Source organism: Cryptococcus neoformans, chromosome 1, assembly GCF_000091045.1.
Source record: "Cryptococcus neoformans var. neoformans JEC21 chromosome 1, complete sequence".
In the NCBI taxonomy this organism is placed as follows: domain Eukaryota; kingdom Fungi; phylum Basidiomycota; class Tremellomycetes; order Tremellales; family Cryptococcaceae; genus Cryptococcus; species Cryptococcus deneoformans.
Genome location: NC_006670.1, coordinates 749,589 through 771,280, shown reverse-complemented (window position 1 = coordinate 771,280; position 21,692 = coordinate 749,589). Strand labels below are relative to the sequence as shown.

The 21,692-nt window shown below is 45.9% G+C and overlaps 10 protein-coding genes across 10 annotated transcripts; 5 read left to right on the top strand and 5 right to left on the bottom strand.

The window, feature by feature from the left end:
- Positions 1-48: 48 nt before the first annotated feature.
- Positions 49-4,023, bottom strand: CNA02920 (protein-vacuolar targeting-related protein, putative). The gene is made up of 20 exons (XM_024656217.1): positions 3,546-4,023; positions 3,291-3,495; positions 3,006-3,231; positions 2,881-2,949; positions 2,713-2,825; positions 2,612-2,644; positions 2,457-2,551; positions 2,211-2,401; positions 2,098-2,163; positions 1,844-2,041; positions 1,722-1,786; positions 1,475-1,662; positions 1,381-1,420; positions 1,238-1,329; positions 1,128-1,186; positions 990-1,068; positions 526-946; positions 405-470; positions 332-350; positions 49-274 (listed from the first exon to the last, which is right to left on the bottom strand). Exons 1-20 carry the CDS (start codon positions 3,992-3,994, stop codon positions 180-182), a joined length of 2,769 nt encoding a protein of 922 aa, XP_024511887.1. The 5' UTR covers positions 3,995-4,023; the 3' UTR covers positions 49-179.
- A 130-nt stretch (positions 4,024-4,153) lies between these two features.
- CNA02910 (Gly-X carboxypeptidase, putative) lies at positions 4,154-6,313 on the top strand. Its single transcript, XM_566704.2, has 6 exons — positions 4,154-5,022; positions 5,066-5,288; positions 5,339-5,623; positions 5,684-5,965; positions 6,017-6,117; positions 6,173-6,313. Exons 1-6 carry the CDS (start codon positions 4,276-4,278, stop codon positions 6,254-6,256), a joined length of 1,722 nt encoding a protein of 573 aa, XP_566704.1. The 5' UTR covers positions 4,154-4,275; the 3' UTR covers positions 6,257-6,313.
- Positions 6,314-6,863: 550 nt separating this feature from the next.
- Positions 6,864-7,522, top strand: CNA02905 (hypothetical protein). Its single transcript, XM_024656069.1, has 5 exons — positions 6,864-6,982; positions 7,054-7,063; positions 7,153-7,232; positions 7,299-7,375; positions 7,443-7,522. Exons 1-4 carry the CDS (start codon positions 6,936-6,938, stop codon positions 7,318-7,320), a joined length of 159 nt encoding a protein of 52 aa, XP_024514141.1. The 5' UTR covers positions 6,864-6,935; the 3' UTR covers positions 7,321-7,375; positions 7,443-7,522.
- Positions 7,523-7,860: 338 nt separating this feature from the next.
- CNA02900 (hypothetical protein) lies at positions 7,861-9,291 on the bottom strand. Its single transcript, XM_024656216.1, has 8 exons — positions 9,105-9,291; positions 9,004-9,042; positions 8,849-8,947; positions 8,760-8,792; positions 8,602-8,694; positions 8,349-8,444; positions 8,179-8,286; positions 7,861-8,036 (listed from the first exon to the last, which is right to left on the bottom strand). The coding sequence occupies exons 1-8, from the start codon at positions 9,107-9,109 to the stop codon at positions 7,958-7,960; spliced, it is 552 nt and encodes a 183-aa protein (XP_024511886.1). The 5' UTR covers positions 9,110-9,291; the 3' UTR covers positions 7,861-7,957.
- Positions 9,292-9,899: 608 nt separating this feature from the next.
- Positions 9,900-11,823, top strand: CNA02895 (hypothetical protein). Its single transcript, XM_024656068.1, has 7 exons — positions 9,900-9,986; positions 10,103-10,273; positions 10,387-10,825; positions 10,888-11,107; positions 11,186-11,308; positions 11,372-11,438; positions 11,499-11,823. Exons 4-7 carry the CDS (start codon positions 11,007-11,009, stop codon positions 11,562-11,564), a joined length of 357 nt encoding a protein of 118 aa, XP_024514140.1. The 5' UTR covers positions 9,900-9,986; positions 10,103-10,273; positions 10,387-10,825; positions 10,888-11,006; the 3' UTR covers positions 11,565-11,823.
- Positions 11,824-11,867: 44 nt separating this feature from the next.
- CNA02890 (chaperone activator, putative) lies at positions 11,868-13,604 on the bottom strand. Its single transcript, XM_566701.2, has 8 exons — positions 13,525-13,604; positions 13,335-13,477; positions 13,144-13,276; positions 12,584-13,088; positions 12,475-12,528; positions 12,335-12,413; positions 12,270-12,284; positions 11,868-12,026 (listed from the first exon to the last, which is right to left on the bottom strand). Exons 1-8 carry the CDS (start codon positions 13,570-13,572, stop codon positions 12,008-12,010), a joined length of 996 nt encoding a protein of 331 aa, XP_566701.1. The 5' UTR covers positions 13,573-13,604; the 3' UTR covers positions 11,868-12,007.
- Positions 13,605-13,782: 178 nt separating this feature from the next.
- Positions 13,783-14,578, top strand: CNA02885 (hypothetical protein). The gene is made up of 4 exons (XM_024656067.1): positions 13,783-14,066; positions 14,118-14,303; positions 14,370-14,426; positions 14,501-14,578. Exons 1-3 carry the CDS (start codon positions 13,889-13,891, stop codon positions 14,378-14,380), a joined length of 375 nt encoding a protein of 124 aa, XP_024514139.1. The 5' UTR covers positions 13,783-13,888; the 3' UTR covers positions 14,381-14,426; positions 14,501-14,578.
- Positions 14,579-15,407: 829 nt separating this feature from the next.
- CNA02880 (High-affinity nicotinic acid transporter, putative) lies at positions 15,408-18,271 on the top strand. Its single transcript, XM_024656215.1, has 17 exons — positions 15,408-15,783; positions 15,863-15,934; positions 16,004-16,029; positions 16,097-16,111; positions 16,170-16,196; positions 16,269-16,328; positions 16,380-16,521; positions 16,575-16,671; positions 16,728-16,802; positions 16,866-16,913; positions 16,974-17,078; positions 17,131-17,142; positions 17,199-17,360; positions 17,419-17,521; positions 17,576-17,630; positions 17,686-17,845; positions 17,898-18,271. The coding sequence occupies exons 1-17, from the start codon at positions 15,623-15,625 to the stop codon at positions 18,114-18,116; spliced, it is 1,539 nt and encodes a 512-aa protein (XP_024511885.1). The 5' UTR covers positions 15,408-15,622; the 3' UTR covers positions 18,117-18,271.
- A 36-nt stretch (positions 18,272-18,307) lies between these two features.
- Positions 18,308-19,412, bottom strand: CNA02875 (hypothetical protein; the record flags this gene model as incomplete). Its single annotated transcript, XM_024656066.1, has 3 exons — positions 19,319-19,412; positions 19,051-19,251; positions 18,308-18,972 (listed from the first exon to the last, which is right to left on the bottom strand). The coding sequence occupies exons 2-3, from the start codon at positions 19,070-19,072 to the stop codon at positions 18,308-18,310; spliced, it is 687 nt and encodes a 228-aa protein (XP_024514138.1). The 5' UTR covers positions 19,073-19,251; positions 19,319-19,412.
- Positions 19,413-19,549: 137 nt separating this feature from the next.
- On the bottom strand, positions 19,550-21,143 carry CNA02870 (hypothetical protein). Its single transcript, XM_566697.2, has 5 exons — positions 21,034-21,143; positions 20,889-20,982; positions 20,608-20,837; positions 20,292-20,551; positions 19,550-20,238 (listed from the first exon to the last, which is right to left on the bottom strand). The coding sequence occupies exons 1-5, from the start codon at positions 21,087-21,089 to the stop codon at positions 20,060-20,062; spliced, it is 819 nt and encodes a 272-aa protein (XP_566697.1). The 5' UTR covers positions 21,090-21,143; the 3' UTR covers positions 19,550-20,059.
- Between the last annotated feature and the right edge of the window lie 549 nt (positions 21,144-21,692).

Sequence of the window (21,692 nt, the reverse complement as noted above, 5' to 3'; positions counted from 1 at the left end):
ATCGGATCAGGTTTTCTGATAGTTTATAGGTACATATATATACATATTGCATTCAGAAAATTCCTGTCACGGTTGCATTTATTCAGAAGAGGCTACTAGGCCTTCATTTATCTGTAAAGTGATTTATTCGGCGGTAACATATAGCTAACATATTAAGAGCAAAAAACAGCTGATCCCATTCAAGCCACAAGGTACTTAGCAATCTTGTTTATCATTTTCGCTAGCTCATGGACTTCTTTCTGCGCCAACTTAGGGGAGTGGTCAATAGTAATAGCTATAACTATAGGCATCAATAAGAGGGTTATTGTGTTGGAAGACTTTTGGTACTGACCTTCAGTGAGAGCAGGAAACTATGATGGTGAGACTTCAGCAATAACTCAACAGCACATTGATTCAACACCTACAGTTGTGGCACCGTAGCCAAGCCAAAGACCTGGGGCCGTTCCCTTATGCTTATACCATTCTCGATCCTGTAAAGACTTCGGCTCAGTTTGGTGATAAGAAAGGCCAAATTGGCACACCAACCTTTAAACCATCTTGTGAAAGGAAACCGGACTCAAAGTTCTGCAGCTTCCTATTGATGATCCTAATCTCTTTCAAGACCTTCTTAATTTCACGAATCCTTCCTGGAGTAGGTAATGGGAAAGGAAGCCTAGGGTGCGGAAAGGAGGAGATTCCCTCTTTTGGACCTTCCTCCCAGGTCTGCAAACTGTAATCGACTTCTTTACCCTCTTCAACTCTCCACCCACATCCACGTAACATTGTCTTGAAGATACCGTACTTGCCATGCGCGGGTTTTCCTATCAACTTATGAAGCTTCTTTAGTGCCTTATGCCGTTGCTTGTCCAGTTCACCTGAAGCAGTCTGGGCAGCTTCGATAGCATCAGCAAGCGGTTCAAAATCAATTTCCAAAGTCCTCAGATCAATTTTGCTGACATCCTGGACCCTGAAAATGGTCAGACGATTGCACAAGGTCCAACGTGACGTACTTTTCAAGATAGTACTCGAGATCGCGGGTGTACTGGGTGGTATTGAGAGGTAAGATCAGTCCATCAGCCAGACGCAAAACTTTCACAATACAGCCGTCAGTCCTTATCTACCAGCACTTCCACCTGACCGTTACTTACGCAATAAGCCAATGACCTTGGCTGCATCAGTATGTCGATGGAAACCGACATCTCCAAACCTAAATCCATTGCGTCAGTATGCGCAATGCAGTATGTAGGTGATGGCATACTTCTTTTGCCAAGTGAATGAATCGTAAATGCTGTGATAATGATACACAGCGTCTTTAGGACCACCCTTATGCCCAAGCTCACTCGAAGCAATCTGTCATTGAAGTCAGCCATGGTTCCATTTGCCCTGTCTCAGTTAACATACACCGTATCGTTGAAGAAAGGGAGTAAAGTCAGATCCAGAACTAGGTGGCATGAGTTTTCCCATGTCATATAAGAAGCACCCCAACATAGCTTACCCTAAAGCGCCGATCCCAGACCCTTTCTTTTCCGACAGTGGAACCCCCAGGCCAACATGGTTCCCAAGCTTTTCCATGTTGAATTGTTCCCAATTGCCGGCGTCAAATCTGGTGTCGAACACTGATTTAGAAGGGCTTGAGCTTGATTCTACTTCTTCAGCCGCTGATCGGACGAGAAGGGCGAGGGACTACAAAGACAAAATGGGTCAGTTAGATTGACGGAGACACAGTTGAAACATCAACTCACAGGAGAGGCGGATGCGTGGAAGTTGCTTCCGGATGCAGAGCTGTCCATGTTGAGATAAGCAGCAGCTTCAGGATGATCAGGTCATCTGAATGGTTATGCGTCCGATACACTCGTAAACTCACCGTTCGTCTGCAGCCAGTCTCCGAAGTCTTCAGCCCACTCGGTACTACCGATTAGCCCATATTCTTCCGCATCCCAACTGGCAAGCATAATTGTCCTGAGGGGCTTCCAACCTTTCCTCAAAAGGGTACCTAGGCCACGTATGACTTCGAATTGAGAGGCCGTACCTGAGTTAGGATCGGAGGCTCCAAGCACCCATGCTAATCGGTCAGAGATCATTAGCTGGTTAACACATGATGCACGTTGGTAAACTCACCGTCTCGGTGATTACCAAGAATGATCACTTCGTCCGTTATGTGGCCTGGGATGACAGCCATTGTATCTAAACGGTGTGGTAAGCGGATGCGCAGTTGCTTTTGTCCTACTTACTCCAAATGGGCATAACTCTGGTATTGACTTCGTTGACCAAATGCAGATCCACATCACTGGGACCAATGTAGTAATCAACGCCATGATAACCCAAACCTCCAACCCAATCTGGCCCCAAGTCAGAAGCATGTATACCCTTGCCCTCAAGTGCTTTGAGGAACGGAATGACGTCCTCATAAGACATGGGGATCCTAGGCAATGTTAGAAGCTGGCAATCACAGAAAGGCCAGCGAAGTCGGTACCCACGATGGTATAGATGGTTGATTACCCCCCTCGAGGCGGGAAGCGTTCTTGTAAGCTGGTTCCCCTGGGGTACTAGGGTCACCAGGGTACTTGGAGAGCTGTGAAAAGGTGTCAGAAGTGACCTTTACAAGAACAGAGAAGAATGAAAGCATAATTACGAATTGCACACTGCCCCTTTGCACGCTACTAGGCTAAAAACAGCACAATGGTATGAGTTTATATCAAGCTTGTATTACATCGACCTGACCGAAGCACTCACTTGCCTGGCTGGCCCCTTAGGATAGACCTCATAGCCATTTTCTTCGGTAATCTCGCCATCATTTCCTGGATCAGTAAAGATGATCACTCCAGTAGCACCGGCTTCTTGAGCCGCTAAGAGCTTATGTTTCAACGTCTGATAGTTGCCAACACCACATAAAAACCTCACCTTTGACTTTCAAACCTCTGAAACAGCCTCCATACTTGGCTAAAACGATCTTACCGTCGATATCAACCCCTCATCTGATGTTAACACCACGATTTGGAGCTGCATAGTATAGATAAGAAGCCTACCTCTCTGTTTGAGAAGATCAAAATCTTTTTTGCGGCCATACCCGACATACACAAAATTCCCCCTGACATCCCCGCTGACTGACAATCCATGGAAAACGGGAACCTCATCTCGAAGCTCGGAATCAGAATCTCCGTCTACAATGTCTTCGCGGAGCTTGGCATGGAACGGAGGATCCGTTAGAAGCGTAGCTGCAGCATAGACGGGAGTGTTCATGACCGGATAGTACTGTCACCAGATGAGCTTCACGCACATTCAGATGGAAAAATTGAACAGAATTCATTTACCGTATCAATCCAAACACCAAGTTTGTCCATGCCGTTCTTCACTCGAGCTTGGCTTTCTGGACTTCCGGCATCGTAGATAAACTCCTGTGGACCTGACACTCGCAAGCCCAGCTCCTTTTCCCATTCATTCTTCAATGTAAGAGCGGAGGCGTAGTCGTATCCAGAACCTGCAGGATGGGCATATCCAGTATACCTCTTCGAAGCTCTAAATTTACTTCATTAGGTTGGGTTAGTTTTCTTAGGCAGATGACTTACGCAGCGACGCTATCGTTGCTTGGAACATCTAAGAAGATCTTTTCGGCCAACTTTGGAGGAATAAGGGACATCTTGATGCCTTCTTCTCCTATCTCCGTACTTTCCAGATCACCATATGTACTGTGAAGTTGATGGTTCGGTGCCGGCAATGCCCATTTCATACTCTTTGTCGCGATACCACGGAGATAACCAGCCGCTGAAGAGTCATCGAGAGAGTCTATAGAAGGGTTTTGTCTGAAGGGAGATGTTACAACGTCAATATTGAAGAGGGTCCAGAGAAGGATAAGGGTCCCTATCGTCACACGGACTGCAAACGAGGCGCCGGAACGGGCATTATTGTGCGAGATTGTGTTAGGTAGCGGAAGCTGGATAAGATCGTGCGTGGAAGATATGTGGGGGGTGACTGTTACGGGATGGTTGGCAGAACGTTGTGAATCTTCTTTGCCCATGTCTTACGGAGTGCCAGTCGTATGAATGGAGAGACGAAGTGCATGCTAAACAACGGTCAGAGGTTATTCTATATATATTGTTAATGACGACCCACCTACCGGCGGGTGGGCCCCCGGCGTGTCGTCGGCGAAATCCGACACCCTTATTTACCATCATTATTATTCTTCATTCATTCAGCACGTAATCGGGCATCACCGTGGTCGACCGATGAGGGTGGTCACGGCATTCTAGATAGACAACGCCTTATTATTCCCATCTCCTTCCCACTGACTGCCCATCCATGTCCACCCACGAGAAAGTTTATCTCCCCACAGCCTCTCTCGGCCGGCCTAGCCCTCCCCGCCCTTATGGCCCTCGGCTCAAGTTTCTGCTCCCCCTTTTCGGCATCGTTGTCTTTCTGCTCTATCAGAATTCTTCCACCGTCCTCTCCAAACTCCATGCGTGCTCGCACAGCAGCTTAGACAAGATATCAGACTCAGACAAATGTCCAGTTCAACCTAATCCCTTGAACGTGGGTGAAGATTGGAATCCTCTCACGGATCAAGCGTACGGGGAGCTTGCAGCAAAAAGACTTTCCAGAGCTGTACAAATCCCCACAGAGTCATTCGACAACCTACCTAAGGATGGTTCAGATCCGAGCTTTGATAAGCACTATGTCTTCTCCAATTTCATCGAGTCCGAGTATCCAAAACTTTACCAGACTCTTAAACACGAGACTGTCAATTCGCACGCCCATCTCTTCACTTGGGAGGGTTCAAACAAGAGCTTGAAGCCTATTCTCTTCATGGCTCACACTGATACTGTACCAGTCCTCCCAGAGACTCTGAGCCAATGGAGTTATCCTCCTTTTGAGGGTTCAATCACGCGTAATGCTACTCCAGACACCCCTGGAACCTGGTTATGGGGGCGAGGCGTATCAGATTGTAAAAACTCACTTTTGGGCATATATGGCGCAGTAGAGCGACTTGTGATTGAGGGCTATAAGCCGGAACGCACCATTATCATCTCCAATGGTTATGATGAAGAGGTGAGTCTCTTCATATCACGCGGTAGCCTAATTCAGAAATTAGATTGGTGGAATTCGTGGTTCAGGTGTGATCGCCAAAATCTTGGAGGAGCGATATGGCACAGAAGGCATCTCTTTTCTTGTTGACGAGGGGTTCACTGGAGTATCTCAAGATTATGGTGCGCTTGTAGCGAGCTTGGGTATGGCTGAGAAGGGATCGGTCAACGTTCAAATCAAAGTTGAAACCCTGGGTGGTCATTCCAGCGTTCCTCCAGTGCATACAGGCAGTAAGAAGGATGACTTTTTCTTGTCAGGCAATTACACTCACACACTGTAGTTGGTATCATGTCTCTTATCCTGGCTGAACTGGAAAAAAACCCCTTCGAGCCCAGCTTGGTACCCTCTACCCCGTATTTCAAGTATCTCTCTTGTATGTCTGAGCATGCCCCAGAAGTGCCCAAGTCCATAAAGAGCCGAATTAAAAACCCGAAGAAATGGAAAAAATTAGCCCATGATCTTGCTTCTAGCGACAGGATATTGAATAGCTTCCTGGCGACCACTCAAGCTATCGATTTAATCTCCGGAGGGGTAAAGGTTAATGCGCTTCCCGAATATGTAGAAGGTAAGTATTGGATACCGCAACGTAGTCAAGTGAGTTGCTGAACAGTTCGCAACTTTTTAGCCACAATCAACTACCGTATCGCTTTCACTTCTTCAGTCAACGAAACCTTGGAACACATCTCCCAACTCATTGTTCCGCTTGCTCAGTCTCTCAACTTCACTATTTCCGCCTTTGAACCTCCGGTTAAAAGAGCCTCCCACTTCCACATCACTCTTGATGCTCCATTTGGGTTTGAATCAGCACCCATCACTTCTTCAGATTCAAAGAGTTTTGAGTTGATGGCAGGGACTTGCAAGCATGTCTTTGGAAAGGATACTATTGTCAGCCCATCAGGAATGTTCGGTGAGTCGTTGCACCAAATGGAGAAGAGAAATGCGCTAATGCCTTCATCAGCCAATACTGATACCAAACAGATGTGGAATGTTACCAAAAACATTTACAGGTTCACCCCCGCTCTGCTCTCGGAGAACGTCAATCAGCATACTGTGGATGAAGTGAGCACAAATTTGGCATCATGGCAATTGATGATCCGTTAATTGAAATTTTTAGCGCATAAGCCTCAATGCTCACCTCAACACCACTCGTTTCTTTTACAAATTGCTTCGAAATGCCGAGGGCTGGGATGCCGAATAATAGATGGACAAATAAATCACTGCGAGGACAAGGCAAAGCATGCACTTTAACTAATAGGCGATACTGAGAGTTGACCAGTGTAATTTAAGTGAACAACGCAACTAATAAAGCAGTCAAACACAAAATCATTGTTCAACCGACCGTCAGCCATATATCCGTTATACTACATTGGTCAAGTCGTGATAATGGTAGCCAGCTTGGAAGTTGTCCAACATGTCAAGAACAGTCGTTCATTATCATCATCCGTCCGCGGATGACAACAACAACAAAATGCAACAAACAACAAGCGACAAGGCAACAATCACAGAAAAACAATTACGCGCACTACTACGTAATAAGAAAAAGTAGTAGTAGTACGAGGAATTTATTAGTACTCGTAATAGTTAGCTATATAAATACTACTACTACGTACGACTATACTACTACATACATACTACTACGAGTACTATACTACTGCTACTAACTACTACCACTTCTTCTTATCAAAAATAAATTAAAACACGTCATTGCGGCTACCGCCGCCGTGACGCCGCCGCCTCTGCCGTCGCCCTCCTCTCCCCCCGTTTGCGAACATAATAATCTTCCACCTTCGGTCGTTCATCGTTTCTTTTTTACCATCTTTGACAGAACTTTCTATTCGTACCATCTACTCAAACCCAAAACCAAGACGTATATTACCATGCCTCTTTCAGATGAGACTAAAGACCGATACAATGCTGTCCTTGGGTATGTGTCTGGGCATCTTAGGGAGAGAAAATACCCACGTTTCAGGATTTTGCTGACAAGTTGAATTGCAGGATTGCCAAGGTTCGTTTGTTCTGAACAGTTTCCTTAACCGCTTTCAAGTCTTGTTGGCTCAATTCGAATATGTTATGCTGACAGGTGCTTGATTATAGACTGTTTTCAGCGTTGGCTGGATCCCCTTGATCATCTACATCGGATACAGGAACTCCTCTCCCCAGCCATCCCTCATCAAGTATGTATTTCATACGCTATAATCCCCAATCATGCCCGAGTAACAAGCTTACATATCCCTTTGCAGGCTCATTACCCCCTTAGCATAATCGTAGGGTAGCTATAAGGAAAAAGGTTCAGTAGTTGGCGCCTCTTTAGTTTCAAGTGAGTTTCTTTTCAGATACCGTGCCTTTGTCGAAAATGAAACTGAATGCTGACTTGGGGCTGATAGGTGTATTATTGTATCACACTGCTCATGCATTACTATTGAACTAACGCCGTACCTTGCGCTGTTTACATTGCATGCTGTTGGTTCTAGATATTCTCAACAATCTCTCTCCCTCCCTCCGTTGTAGGTTTTTTATGGTCATTTCCCAGACGAATCGATTGCATTTGAAGCCAGCCATGATGCTACCCACTCGAGGATTTAGCGTTCTTATCAGACGCCAGCACTTACCCAGTATCAGAGGATATTTGGGTGAGGATGATGCTGTAAGAGGCCCGGCTGAGCTGGTTTCACTGAGCAAATTCCGTTTGCTCTTGGTCATTCGGCTCCTCTTTGACGACTATTGTGGTGGAAGTGATCTCCTAAAAGAAAACTTCGGTCTTGTTCAAACTGTATCATGTATCAATGCAACAATATACATATTCTCATACAAGAGCTCCCCTTTTTGCTCCCTAATGATCAGCGACTAGTATACATGTAAAACAGACAAATCCATCATGCTATCCCTTGCTCCCCGCATTTTATTTAGCCTTGGCCGGACAACCATCACAGGCGCATTGGCCTGGAGGACAAGTGCAGGCAACGCCTACACCTTGGCAACTAAAAATAATGGTCAGCAATTAGCAACTATTAGAATTTAAACCATTTTAGGTATTCCTCCACTCTTCTCCTTCCCAAATCCCAGTTACATTACTTTCCACGTTGGGAGAGTGACAAAGGTTATAAAGAACTCATCACTTACCCGCAAGTGGTGGCTTGGTCGACAGGACTTTCCTTGGCTTGAGCGGGGCAACCAGAGCAGGAACATTGACCTGGAGGACAACTGCAGGCGGCGCCAGATCCATTGCAACTAGTTATTCTGCGCGTAAGCATTTGTTCTGTATAATGGCAAAAGTAGATAAAAATACTCACCCGCAGGAGCTGACTTTTTCTTGAGCCTGCTTGGGGCAGTTGTCACATGCGCACTTGCCGGGAGGACAAGAGCAGGCCGCGCCAGAACCACCGCACCTATCTCAAAGTCGATCAGCACCTTTTCAATGACAGTAGGCGCTGCCCAAAAACCGTCTAACTCGTCGACCGTCTTAATGTATGACGACTGGCTGCCCTTCGTTGCAACCACCTCGAGGAGTTCGCTCGCTCGTTGTAGACTAGGAAAAGGACTTACCCGCAAGTGCTCACGCTCTTGGCCTTTTTAGGACAACTGTCGCAGGCACATTGACCGGGAGGACATGTGCAAGCCGCACCAGATCCATTGCAGCTATGCAAAAAGCTTGTCAATTCCTGATCATTCATATAATATAACCCCTGGTGAGAATTACTTACCCGCAAGTGCTGACCTTTTCCTTGACGCCGCAGCTGAAAGCAGTAGGTCAAAATTAGCTGACGCGTGAATTTAACTGACTGACACTCACTCGCATGGGCCGGACCCGGGAGCCTTGGTAAACTTTGGGCAGGCTTCGCACTCGCATTTACCCTCAGGGCAAGTGCACTTATCTTGAGCCTCACTGGTACTACGTCATGCGCATTAGTCTCTTTCCAACCTCTTACAATGATGAGATGCACGTACGAGCAGCAAGAAGTGGTCTTTTCTGGGTTGGAGTTGAAACTGAGCAACGAAGTTTGTGAGTTGCTGCCTTACAGGATAATGGGGGAAGCGATGGGACTCACGCCATGACTGTAATTTTTGTATTATACGTGAATGTGAATGTGTTATGTGAAACTATTAAGTGATCGCGGATGTGGATGTAGGATGGTTGTTGGACTGCTGTTTATATAAACGGGAGGTGGCAAAGGTCCGTGGGTCGAAGATGCGGTAATTGTGCTTTGGTGACGTACAGGATAAAATTATTTTGCAAGGCGCATCAGGCACAACATCCTAGATATGAGTTAGATATGCGCCTCGGGAATAAAAATAAAGCAGATCAATTTATTTCTGTACTACCAGTACTGTGGAGCTGCGCCAGCCACATGGCCTATCTCAGTAGGGAAGGTCGTCGCACGTCGGATTTTTTATTTTTGAGCGAAAATCGCCGATTTCCATTAATTAACTTAATTACAAAAAATGGGGGAGAAATCGGCCTCTTGAGACCGCCAATTTTCTACTGTTTTTGTCCGATGACATGACATGTAGCTTCTTGTATCTGGTGTCTTCCTTGGAGGACAAAGCCTTCTCTACCATCGAGTAGGGGGTCCACTTGGGTGATTTACAGCCGAAAACGTCCTCTTTCCGAAAATCGGTTAAGAACGAAAGTTGGTGTGTGAATGACCCTCCTTTATTTGAAATGCTTTGGCCCTAGCCCCTCAACCGGCGGCGTTATTCTCTCATCCCGAAACAACATGAATGAATGACAGCAGGCGCCAAAAAGGCGGCTCTTTCCACTTACTTACGTAAACAGAATTTCCCCTCGGAATGGCACTTTTTGATCAGCGATTTCCGCCTTACCGTCTCTCCACATGCAATACCAGTCCCACACACGAAGCTGCTTTTCGATCTAAACAGAGCAAAATCTACACGGGACATCATTGCTATATACTCGTCCTAGTTTGAGGGTTGGTGATGGGTTCTTACATTGCCTTCCCATAGAACGGACAGACATACCAAACCCCCACTTTTTATTGTGACGATTTGCTACGGGACCGACGGCTCAATCTGACAACGACAGTAGCATGGAGAACTGGCATCCTTTGTCCTGCTTACCCAGTTCCTCACAACAATCGATGCTATGAGGGGAGTAACCTATTCTGCACACGTTGTTGCTCCACCATACGAGGATTATTTGTCCTTCTATTGTTGCTTGTCAAAGAAGGGCGTGTGTAGATACAGCGCACCTTGTGCGGTGGGTGTTATCGAATCTATTTCATCAATGTCTCCTCTCACCTTACAGGAGTATATTTATTCCCCGACCCTCTACTCTTCATTGGCGCCTTTTTACCGACATCCTTTCAAAAGTACGGGCGGGTCTTCCCTCCAATATTCTCCTTTTTCGCTAGCAGTCGTCCGCAATTCAGACATTGATGATACTTTCGAGCATGATGCATGATAGCGCTGTATTCCAAGACTGCTATACTCGTTCAAGATTGAATGGATACCCTTTTCGACCTCCGACAATTTGACAGTTTTTTTCCTACCCCTGCCCTCTCATTCAAGTCCCGCTTGCCCATGATTCCCAAGAAGAAGCCGCAAAAGAGGCTAGAAATAGACAGCGAAGTAGGGCTGACATTCTGCCGATAAATTTCTACAACAAGCGAAAGGGCATCACTAGGACTCCAACAACGCAAGTCTCAGTTCCGATTCCTGTGGTATAAGTATCTCTATTGTCGTCAGTCATTGCAAAACCTCACCATACGGGCTACTCATCTCCTCTTTCCTCTCACAAAAAGTTCAAAAGGTCAGACCACGATCCTTTTATTTTGGAGAAACTATTAGAGATAAATAATTTTGGTCACGCAGGCTGTCATCATTGATATCTGTCTTTCCAGATATTTCTCAAGCAGTTGTTTCAGCTGCACATAGACCGGACCCGCATACTCGCATACACATAGAAAAAAATCAATTCAAGACCCAAAAAGATGTTTCACTTCCGCCTAGGCCATGCCTCGCCACAAGCAGAGCTAAAGCGATTAAAGCAAGCATCTGCGCTGAATCCCAATTATAACATGGTTATCAAGTAGTACGTTCTGAACCTCATTCTTCTCTTCATATACATTTAAAATCATGAAATAAAAGGCGAGACTGATGCACAAGCTAGTCTGGACTGCTTAAATCGCTTAGCAGATCAAATGATACCGAACAGTAACCTGCCTATCTGGCTAATAGAAGTTCAGCATTTAATCACACTCCTGCAAAAGAGAGTATTTAGTAGAGTGCCGCTGTGAGTTGTTTTCTGTATGCGTTTCTTTCAGATGAGCAATTGACAGGGAAAATGAGCTCTTAGGACTCCAGTCGAGAGAAGTGCGCTTCTGAATTTTGCGCAGTATTGGAGATCTATGACGAGACCGCCAGTAAGTGATGGCTTGCGCGCTTTCCATATACGGATGTAAAGCTGAGAAGCAATAATGTAGTACAGTATGGGTCGGCCAGAAGCACAAATTGTAATGATCACCCTTGCTGAATTCGCCACCAGGTGAAATCAGTTCTTAAAAAACCGAACATCATAACGATGCTCCAAGACTTACACCCCTCTTCCTTTCAAACCGCTCCTCTCCATTGTTTGAAGACCAAGATGGGCTTCTCGGTAGGAGCTGCTGAGGCGTCGAAAACAGGCGTATTAGTTGTGTATTCTCGCCTTTAAAATTCTTCGACCCACTGATGGCATACGATTGCTGCCCTCGCTTGTAGGCTACAGGAGTAACGACTTGGTAAAAAAAAACGTTTCTATAACGCCATGGGTTCTCAAAAATGTCTCATAAAAATATCCATATCCATGCAAATCATCTTTTCCACTGTAATCACCTAAACCTGGACCTTCTATCCCTCTGCCAACCGCGCTGACGTGCCTCACCATTTGATTTTATCATCCTCCTTGAACATATTAAAGATGTTTTTTGAGGCGGTAGGTTTCTTGCTTAGATTAGAGGAATGTACCCAACCTGTTATCAAAAGAATGGTGCATCAGTCTACTGTCTCATTGTTGCCTCATACCCGAAAGAAACGTTGAAGAGGGGAAGGACGTATAAACCACGCCGATTAGCAAAGCTGACAGCCCAACTACAGCAGCTCCGCCGATAATCGGACTGTTAAACCAAGAACTTGAAGGTCGCTTGCGACGAAGCTTTTTCTGCTTCGGACGAATAGGAGTGATGAAAGAGGTAGAAATGGAAGAGGAGACTAACCCCATCTGCTTAAGACTGATAAATGTATTAGCAAAGTCAAGACACAGGCCAATGGCTTGACTCACCCCTGAATGTAGAAAGAGTTCAAAGCCTTCTCGACATCTGCTTGGGTACCTGCAGGAACACCATCGAGAGTGAAAGTAGCTGGGACAGGCGCGATTAATATTGAATAGGACAGCTCAATGGCATGTGCAATTTAACCCACCAGCAGTAGTGTCGGAACCTTGGGAGAGAGACAAAGTCATAGTTCCGTAATGTTCTGATTATAACAATTACACTCATGTTTCGACTTGACACGCGTAACTTTGACTCACCAGACGGCCAACTGGGGCTCTTGACTTGCCATGTCTGCACAAGCTTCTTGGGGGGATCAGCAGTAATGACTTTTCCACGAACATTCCCTCCGAAAAGCTCGTAAGGACTGCCAGCCTTCAAAGAAAGCTTGGCTGCAGATCTAGACCACATGGGGATTTTGTTCTCATCCGTCAACAAGCCCCATAAATCATCCGCGCTGGCCTGCAAGTCTGCTTTAACCTCTACGGTGACAGTCGCGCCCACAGATTTCTTCTCCTTTTTTTGCTCCTCGTTGATAGGCTCATCGGCACCCTTGGTGGGAGGAGCCGGGGTATACGCGGCAGGAGTAGATGCCCCGGAGTCAGGTGCGGAAGCAGCATCGGCAGTAGCAGAACCATGTGCGGCAAGGAGAGCGGGCCGGAAAGAATTGAATTTGTCGGATAGAAGTGGAGGGAATGATTTGCGGATGTAAAAGAGAAGTTCTTCAGAAGCGCTACTACTACCGCCAGTGATACTGAATTCGTACTGTGGGATAATGGTCGGCTTTACATTATTTTGTAAATAATAGAACTGAACTCACCACGTAGTCCGAAACACCGTCAATTGCTTCATGAGATACCTCGGGGATCTTCAAAGTTCCCTTTACCTCGTTCCCGTCTTTGGTTTTACCGATCCAGCTTGCCTGAACCTCCAAGTCGTAAATAGTCAAAAGCCTAGATTGTTTCGGTTAACGCTGCAATATATGCCACTGTTGTCTATATTTCAACCCACTTTCCCTTACGCTGGCCAAGGTCGCAGTCGCCTGAAACGCTGGTGACACTTGAGATTTCAGCACTCTGCTGGCCATCATCTACCTTGAGACCAGGAAGAGACTGTTTGATCCAGTCATATGCAAAAGGAGCACAATTTTTGTTCTTCAAAGACATCAGCAGAGGTTTCTCCGAGTGTATTGAAGACCTACCCTCCAGTGGTAGGTTTGCTGATACGCAGTGAGAGGCTTGGGTTCCATTGTGGGCGATTTTGGGTGTTTGATAAAGAAAAGTGCGATGGAAAGTGGAGGGGATTTCTGGAAAGATCGTCATGATGAACCCGGAGAGTGGATTATTGGATCATCACGTGACTTCAAAAGTGGCGGACATTAGCCACTCTCCGCAAAAAAGGTTAACTCGAACTCGGCGTTCTTCCTCTTCTTCGTTCGCTCGTCGGTCATCGTCCGACGCATAGTGCTGCACCAGCCGAGGAGATTGTATTTCGTATACGGCGAATGATTTCCAGTTGTAGCACCTTTGACAGCATCCACCACCTTCTTTCCCCTAACCTTTCAGATGATATCTGCAGCTCCATCTCGATTCAAGGCTTTGCTGGCATCTGTTTATAGACGACCCCTACCTCGAACAGCTCAGTCCGCTAGGCATTACACCAATGGTCAGAAGCAAGAAGAACCAGTGATTCCTCCTATAAATGAACTCTTAAGTAAAAAGTCCATCAAGAATGCTTGGGCAGGTGAGTGGCTAGGTGATGACGAGGAACGAAACTGATAAACCACTTTTGCAGCATTATCGACAACCAAGAAGCTTTTATTTGGAGTAGTTGTCATTATAGGAGGTGCTGGGGAGTACGCCTTGATGAAGAGATACATCTTGGAGCCGGCAAAGGAAAGAAAAAGATTGAGGGATCAAGATTCAAAACTCAATGCTCAGCTAGATCTGGCAGGGGGTGAGAATAAAAATGTTCTTCCAGGCAAGTTCTTCAAATTTAATAGTCAACTTTACAAAGACCTAATCAACTGATGTAAGAGATTTATAGAGTCACAATAGGCCTTTCGTATACAAATGCATATCGAATAGAAGGATCATTGGATATCGTTAGTCGGCCTGTAAAGATATACACCAAGAGCTCTTCAGAAGAAAAACAGGTTCTGATGATAGCTTACAAAGCTCTGCTCTTTCCTTTTCTCTGTATCAAGTATGTGGATCAATTCACTATCCAGTACTATTCCCTATAACAATGTACCTCAACATACTTGCAATTCTCGTTTCCAGGGCTATTGCCAGAGGTACGCGGGGTCAACAACATCACAGATGTGTCTCAGTGGGACATCCATAAAGTGATATTCATACCATTGTAGTGCTTCCAGGACAACTTCATGATGACCCCCTGATGAACAAGCGGGAGGCGAACCGATCGTTGGCCAGTGCATGCACGGTTATTGTGGAAGTAATTGTAAGGAGAGTTGTAAGGAAGCCGGAGGGTTCGTTGTTGGTACCTGCAACAAGTAGTATTTGTACAGTAACACCTGTCATCTTCGTCACAGGAACTTAGATCGAGAGTAGTAGTAGTGAAGACGACATGATGTGAAGAAGACTGGTTCGTCTTTCTGTCTTCCCTCTCCTGTTAAGCTGTTTGTTGTTGATATGTACCCACGCGTGCGGTTTTTCGCCCGCGTAGAGGCGGGCGCTTTTATTATCACCTCGTGACCCTCGCGTGTTTTTAGTTTTTAATATTTCTGCCTATAGTTGGATTCAGGTCTTGTAGACAAGATCCTTATGAAGAAGCACCAACTTTCTTTTCAGCCAAGTTGGGCGGCAGTGCATAGGGGATCTGTCAAAGAAACAAAGAAACGCCACCTAACATACGCGGTAAACTACTCCTTCACCCCCACTTCCCCCACTTCAGGGCGGTCAAAAGTGGGGAAGACGAGTGAGATTCCACTAATTTCCGCGGCAATCGGCTTCTCGGTATATACATACAACTATCGGGCACCAGCGAGAAGATCGATATGATGCATGGTAGTCTCATCATCATTCTTTATTAATTATACTTTATCAGCAGGTGTTACATGTAATAACCGCATTTACGACGTCTCATTATCATCCACAATACCAGCCGTTGTTATCAGGGTGGGGGAAAGAAAGTGGGGGAGTGTTTCCGGTCATAAGAATCGAACTGTTCATGCAGTTTACTTATTACCGATGATGAGCCTAAGTCATCGGGGGGGTATAAAGTCAAACCAACAGCAGTGAACTGATCATTACTATCCCATCCACCAACTATATTCTATGGGCAATATGAGCACCTTTGCCACTGCCGCTACAAATAAGGCAGAAGATTGCTCTAGCGAAGTAGGTATATCCGAAAAGGGTGTGGAAGCACAGGACCTCAAGGATGTTGCGGATATCGAAGTGCAAGTTGCTGGTATCGACCGAGCAATTGAGCGCAGGTGAGTAGTGCCAATGTCGCGCGTAGATGGTGGCACCTGAACAGGCGCTGACATGGGGTATTGTTACCACCTCTCAAAGGATGTTGAGGAAGCAAGATTTTGGACTGCTCCCTGTACTCGCAACAGTCTACCTGTTCAATGCGTTAGACAAGTCGGTTCTTTCTCATGCCCCATGGGGACTTTCCCCCAGATCTCAACCAACTTGCTAACATTCTTGAAGGGGAAATCTCTCCAATGCTAAAACAGGTGAGCCATTGCCTTCGTAGTCTCCTATGAATCATTTTGACATCGATTACTAATCCCTCCTTTTTAGACGGACTTGACAAAGGTCAGCCTTAATTGCCCCGACTGGATAAGCTAAATTCAGTGGCTAATACCTCCTTTAGACCTGGGCCTAGTAGGAAATCAATACTGTCAGTGTTTATACCTCAATCGTTACCTGCCATTTAGTGAGCTGACTTCCGCTGTGACATGTGCATGCACAGATCTCATGATCACTGTCTTCTATATCCCCCTTTGTCTTTGCGGGACACCACTCTCAATCGGTAAGTCCGATCTTTATGATTTCAATGGAGCTCTGATACAATTATATGCAGCTGCCAAACGTTTCTCAGCCGCTCGGGTTATCCCCCTCATGATGATCGGCTTTGGTTCTTGCTCGCTCCTAAGCGCATGTGTGACTAATTTTGGTGGTCTTTTTGCCCTCAGATTCCTTCTTGGTATTTTTGAATCACCCATGTTCGTATTCTAAGTGTTAAATGCCTCTGTCACACTGATAAATGCCGCTGTAGGTTACCTTCGGTCGTTTTCTACCTCAGTCAGTTTTATACCCGAGGGGAGCTGGCGAGGCGTGTGGGTGTTTTCTATGCGGCTTCTTCCATCTCAGGTGTCAGTCATCCCTCTAAGATTTTTTTATTCGGTCTCCTAATGCCAAGAACATTCAGGCATTTTCTGGCTTACTGGCATTTGGCATCTTCCAGATCAAATCGGGAAGGCTGCATGGTTGGCAATATCTCTTTGTAAGTGTGGCTCTTCATAGGCGCTAAGTCTTTACTGTCTCACCAGTTGATTTTTTGTGTTAGCTCATTGAGGGAGCTGGCACAGTTGCTTTCGCGATCTTTGCTTTTTTCGTAAGTTTTCTCGGTGTTCCTGCTGATGATATCGAACCTCTAGCTAAATTGATTTTTTAGTGGCTTCCTCGAAGTCCGGCAACTTGCTGGTTTTTCAATGAAGAGGAAAAGCAGTTAAGTCGCATGCGAATGCTGCGAGACGGCACCAGCGAGATTGGAGAGAAGGTGGGTGTCATTTTTTCATTGTCATTTAGGCTGCATCTGACGCCAAGGTTAGGTCGACTTTAGAGTGAGATATGCATTAATAGTATCAAGCGGAAATCGTTTTAACCCAATCGGCTGTAGGACGCTTTCATGCCATTTATCAAAGACTGGAGATACATTGTTTGGGCTTTTCTTGCCCTGGGGCTGGGAGTGCCCCTAGCTTCAGTAGGAAATTTCCTTCCTCAAATTGTTGGCCGATTAGGCTACAGTACTGTCAAGACCAACCTATATACGGTTGCTCCGGTGCGTGATACCCATTCCTAATGATGTTGTTGCTGAAGTGATTTGATCCGTTCTCCAGAACATCGTTGGTACATGCTTCCTTGTACTGTTCACTCAGTCAAGTGATTACTTCCGAGAAAGAGCAATTCATATAGTAATACCGCTAATTATCACCATGATCGGTAAGCGCATTTTTTTGCTGCACTCTGAGCACCCAATAACCGTGCGTTACATAGGTTTCATTATCTTGGGCACCATAGACGTCCTCAACTATAAAGGCGTTGCATATTTGTAAGTTTTTCGTCATTTCGAAAGTATCATATCTGTTTAACAACGATTTACGTAGCGCATGTTTTCTTCTTTGCATTGGGTCCAACACACCTTCCGTCTTACTATCCACCTGGTACTCTAACAACTCAATCTCTGAAAATAAGCGAGTGGTTCTGACAGGCGTCATGGTTGGCATCGCCAATGCAAGTGGACTAATTTCTGCCAATATCTTTCGTGTGGGTCTTACTTGCCTAGGATATTTTGAAACATGACTAATCATAATGAAAGGCGCAAGACGAGCCAAAATATATTCCAGCTCTTGCCGCTTCGGCCGCTTTTGGAGGGTTCACTGCCCTCCTGGCGTGCTCTTTTGGCCTGTACATGCGCATCGAGAATCGCAGAAGAAACTTTGCTCAAGGGTTACCCAAGTCTTACGGGAGCAAGGATGTGCCAACAGAATATCTCGGACGCGGCCCTAAAGACCAGGCATTCAGGTATATGTTTTGATAGTTGAGCTGAGAGATCATTCACGGAAGATTATTATCTGCTGTCTGATGTTGTCAAAAATGGGTCAATAAATTCAGTAGGGAGGATCTGTACAAACCACGAAAAAAAGAACCAGACATATCTTGATTGTCCAATTAATGTACTCTTATTATCGACTCCTGTTGTACCCTGATTCAGATTCCGTCTAATTCCTATTCGTAAACTGCATCATTAATTTCACCACTGTTAGACGAATGATAATAGCTTGGTAACCATGTACTCTCTAAGGCTGGAGGTGCTACTCGGCCAGCGCCCCTATCCCTGCCAAGCTTTGCTCTTGGGGAGTCCACTCTCCCCTTCATCTGCGGTTCAAAAACCGCAATTTCTTCCGTATCATCATAATCCTCTGGATACAAAATGTGGTTGGGACGGTGTACTTCTCCACTGGGATCAATGCCAAGCTTCCGCAGACCATCTTCGTATGTAATGACCACCAACTCTTCACTTTTCCGCCTTCCACTCTCTGGACTAGAATGTCCCATATCTCCAAGACGAGCCTTTTTGAGTTTCTGCTTCTTGCCATTGTGGCTAGAATTGGTAGGAGTCACCAATGACGTTTGTGCTGTACTAGGACTAGAGGCGATCTGGGCCTGAATATGGGGTAGGGAGACCATCCCTGTGGCCCCAAAGCCAAAGAAGGTTTCTCGATTGAACTCAGATTGACGAGACGGTGAGAGTGGCGTGGCGGACGTGACAGGACGATGGTCGCGAAGTGACTGTAACTGCCGTTTAGATTTCCTTCGGACCAGATATAATACAGAAGCGAAGATCAGGAGGATTAATGCCACTCCCGCAGAAGCTATGGCAACAATTTCGACTTATAAGCAAGACCGTACGACCGTAGCATTAGCTTCGTGCCAAATCTTGTGGAGGATTTAGTGAGATAGCAACTTACGGGGTCCGATTTCGATACCCATTCTTTATTTGAAGGAGAGAGTATTTATGTTTCCGTCACTGATGATCATCTCCTTCTGGAAACTTAGGAAAATCGACAAAGCCCAACAACCAGCCAGACCTTTATCGATGATGATGAAGCAAGTAGGTACTGGCGGGCGGCTACTGACAGGTCAACGTCCTTGCGTCTCTTGCCAATGTCCTGATGTTCATATAAGAAGGCGTTGTTAGAAGATCATCACAGTGTTGAAGACTACAATGATTCTTACTCTTAGTGAGACGCAAGAAATTGAGAAGAATGGAGGTGGTAAAGGATATTAGAAGTCGAGCAAGACTCGGAGACCAGCACTGAGAGATAAATGAGGGTTACTGCAGGATTGTTTTCCCATAACTAAGCATCTGCTGCTCGTACATCAGTTACATCGGCCCATAAATCCTTTCTCATTTTCTTTCTACTCCGCCCTTGTTGAATCAGACAACATTAAAGGAGGAAGAATGTGATAAATTTAGTCGGCCGATTGTTGATCTACTGGTTGAATCATCGTCAGCCGCCCTTTATGAGAAGTGAGGAGACCGATCATCGCTTAAGACCGCTGTAAGCTCCTACAATTGCAGTGAATCATTCTTCCAAGGTTGTTCCTTTGTCTAATGAAGCAAATTTTGAGCCTGGGTATTTCAGCCCAGGTGGACAAAGGAAGCCCGCCTTTGACATATGATCGAAAAGGAAGGGAAAGAAAATCGGTATCAAGTAATTGGACGGTAAAGGAATAAGTCCTGACGATTCGGAGAGATGTTGAATGGCCCGATACGAGCTTCAGCTGAGATAACACATACAATAGTTCATGCACTAAGCTTGCACCAAAGTCCATTTTGTCCATGTCTTCTCAGTCCATACCGTCCTTCCTCGATCCGAGGTGAAATGAGGCAAAGAAAGTACATTTTATATACACTTATGACCTGAACGTGTGCTATAGGGCCAAGATAATTTGCCTTACAGTTCAAAGTCAGATTTACAATATTATGGTGGAACCGATGATTACAGCGCCAAGCACGCTCCCAACGATCCCGGCGGTGGCAGCCAGACCCGCATATTGGACGGAAACAAGACCGGACGACGAAGAAGCGGAAGAAGTGGCAGCGGCAGAACTATCGCCAGATGTGCTCGTGGCAGTGGTGTTTGGTGAAGTTTCTGTAAGCAACTATTAGCTTTTGCATGACATTTAGTTGAATCCATGGACTCACGCCCGAAGTCTGATCCACATTCAGATGACAAAGCTCTGCCGATGGTAGTGTCGCTGATGCTAGAGTTGGCTTGAAGAGCTTCGTAATACATTCCAGAAACACATTGGGTGCAAAGCTGACCAGAGCTGAACATCGAAGTGATGTTGCTGCTATCAGAGCTTGTCCCTGAAAGGATCGAAGCGACACTACTGAGGGTGAGGTTGGACCCTGAAGCATCCTGAATGGTGTCAAGAGTATCTGTCACACAGTAATCACCAGTTCTGAGGGCGTTGACTGTCAGCAACTTGCGATGCACAGGTTTATTGATGGGACTTACGAGCTATTTGTGGAGCAAGCTGCAGCATAAGCTTGGTCGTAGTGGTTGATTAGTGCCAACAACGCCGTCACTTCAGCACCATTTGTTCCGCCGTCACTAATATCAGAGGAGCATCCAGAGTTGATAGAGGACGAAGCAGAAGTAAGAGTGTCATTAGAACAAGTAGGAGTGGAAGAGCCACAAAGGGATTTGAGATAAGTATTAACGGAGTCGACCACTGAGCCGGAGGACTTGGAAATGTCAAGATTAGTTATGGCTCGATCAGGGAGAGAAGAACCCACACTCAAAACGGGTAATAGGGAAGTGAGCTGCAAACAACTCCCAAGATCACCCAGGGCAAGTGCTCCGAGTTGAGTAGTACACCCTGTCGAGAGGCTATAATACTCTGGATGAGCTTGACACATCAATCAGACGAGTCCTACTCACGCTACAGCATAAGAGGTTGAGGCTGCAAGGGCAAGGAAGGTAGATGCGGCACGCATAGTCGTGAGAATGTTGAAAGAAATCGGTTGCGGAAGGAATGCATTTGAACTGCTTTTTATAATACCAGCTTTTGCCAAGGGCCCGTAATGTTGGACGGGGAGAGCACGACGTGATGCGCAGGCTGTGCTCCACTGCAATGCGCATTTTTTGTTGGGCTGACTTGGATGACTTGGGTCGGCTTTGTTTAGCCGATTCAGAAATATCTTCGACGGCGGTGACGTCGTGACGACGTTTCTAGTTTGCCGCTATCTTCGAATCCCGCGCTATATATGTGCTGGACATATTGCATGTATGATTCCTGCAGCATATACTCCTGTAGCCTGTAGCTCCCAGTGGTATATGCATGCATGCGTCTTTATTACCCACCCATGCATCATGAATTAATTCCACATTCCCAAATCCGGGCGTAGCAGGCAGCTCGGCAACAAGAGAAGCTTCTTTGGATAAGCTTTTTTTCAGTCACCAACGCCCCTCGCACAGACCGACGACGAGTTCCTGCACCGCCCCCATGCATCATCATGAATCGCGTCGCGAGCATTTGGAGGGCATTGTTACGTAATAATATAAAACGGCAGGACCAAATGGGTACGCGTCTGTACGCG

Coding starts and splice junctions, on each gene's coding strand:
- CNA02920 (XM_024656217.1), bottom strand. CDS start 3,994: ATGGGCAAAGAAGATTCACAACGTTCTGCCAACCATCCCGTAACAGTC. Junction 2,950..3,005: donor TGATCTTCTCAAACAGAGAG/GTAGGCTTCTTA, acceptor ACATCAGATGAG/GGGTTGATATCGACGGTAAG. Junction 1,069..1,127: donor CAAGGTCATTGGCTTATTGC/GTAAGTAACGGT, acceptor GTATTGTGAAAG/TTTTGCGTCTGGCTGATGGA.
- CNA02910 (XM_566704.2), top strand. CDS start 4,276: ATGTCCACCCACGAGAAAGTTTATCTCCCCACAGCCTCTCTCGGCCGG. Junction 5,289..5,338: donor TCCTCCAGTGCATACAGGCA/GTAAGAAGGATG, acceptor CACACACTGTAG/TTGGTATCATGTCTCTTATC. Junction 5,966..6,016: donor CAGCCCATCAGGAATGTTCG/GTGAGTCGTTGC, acceptor TGCCTTCATCAG/CCAATACTGATACCAAACAG.
- CNA02905 (XM_024656069.1), top strand. CDS start 6,936: ATGCCTCTTTCAGATGAGACTAAAGACCGATACAATGCTGTCCTTGG. Junction 7,233..7,298: donor CCCCAGCCATCCCTCATCAA/GTATGTATTTCA, acceptor ATCCCTTTGCAG/GCTCATTACCCCCTTAGCAT.
- CNA02900 (XM_024656216.1), bottom strand. Junction 8,793..8,848: donor CCCGGGTCCGGCCCATGCGA/GTGAGTGTCAGT, acceptor TACTGCTTTCAG/CTGCGGCGTCAAGGAAAAGG. Junction 8,037..8,178: donor GACCAAGCCACCACTTGCGG/GTAAGTGATGAG, acceptor CATTATTTTTAG/TTGCCAAGGTGTAGGCGTTG.
- CNA02895 (XM_024656068.1), top strand. CDS start 11,007: ATGTTTCACTTCCGCCTAGGCCATGCCTCGCCACAAGCAGAGCTAAAG. Junction 11,108..11,185: donor TATAACATGGTTATCAAGTA/GTACGTTCTGAA, acceptor TGCACAAGCTAG/TCTGGACTGCTTAAATCGCT. Junction 11,309..11,371: donor GTATTTAGTAGAGTGCCGCT/GTGAGTTGTTTT, acceptor ATGAGCTCTTAG/GACTCCAGTCGAGAGAAGTG.
- CNA02890 (XM_566701.2), bottom strand. CDS start 13,572: ATGGAACCCAAGCCTCTCACTGCGTATCAGCAAACCTACCACTGGAGG. Junction 13,277..13,334: donor CTTGGCCAGCGTAAGGGAAA/GTGGGTTGAAAT, acceptor GAAACAATCTAG/GCTTTTGACTATTTACGACT. Junction 12,529..12,583: donor GAGCCCCAGTTGGCCGTCTG/GTGAGTCAAAGT, acceptor TGTTATAATCAG/AACATTACGGAACTATGACT.
- CNA02885 (XM_024656067.1), top strand. CDS start 13,889: ATGATATCTGCAGCTCCATCTCGATTCAAGGCTTTGCTGGCATCTGTT. Junction 14,067..14,117: donor CATCAAGAATGCTTGGGCAG/GTGAGTGGCTAG, acceptor CCACTTTTGCAG/CATTATCGACAACCAAGAAG.
- CNA02880 (XM_024656215.1), top strand. CDS start 15,623: ATGGGCAATATGAGCACCTTTGCCACTGCCGCTACAAATAAGGCAGAA. Junction 15,935..16,003: donor CTGTTCAATGCGTTAGACAA/GTCGGTTCTTTC, acceptor ACATTCTTGAAG/GGGAAATCTCTCCAATGCTA. Junction 17,846..17,897: donor TTTCTGCCAATATCTTTCGT/GTGGGTCTTACT, acceptor TCATAATGAAAG/GCGCAAGACGAGCCAAAATA.
- CNA02870 (XM_566697.2), bottom strand. CDS start 21,089: ATGCGTGCCGCATCTACCTTCCTTGCCCTTGCAGCCTCAACCTCTTAT. Junction 20,838..20,888: donor CCCTATTACCCGTTTTGAGT/GTGGGTTCTTCT, acceptor GACATTTCCAAG/TCCTCCGGCTCAGTGGTCGA. Junction 20,239..20,291: donor ATGTGGATCAGACTTCGGGC/GTGAGTCCATGG, acceptor AGTTGCTTACAG/AAACTTCACCAAACACCACT.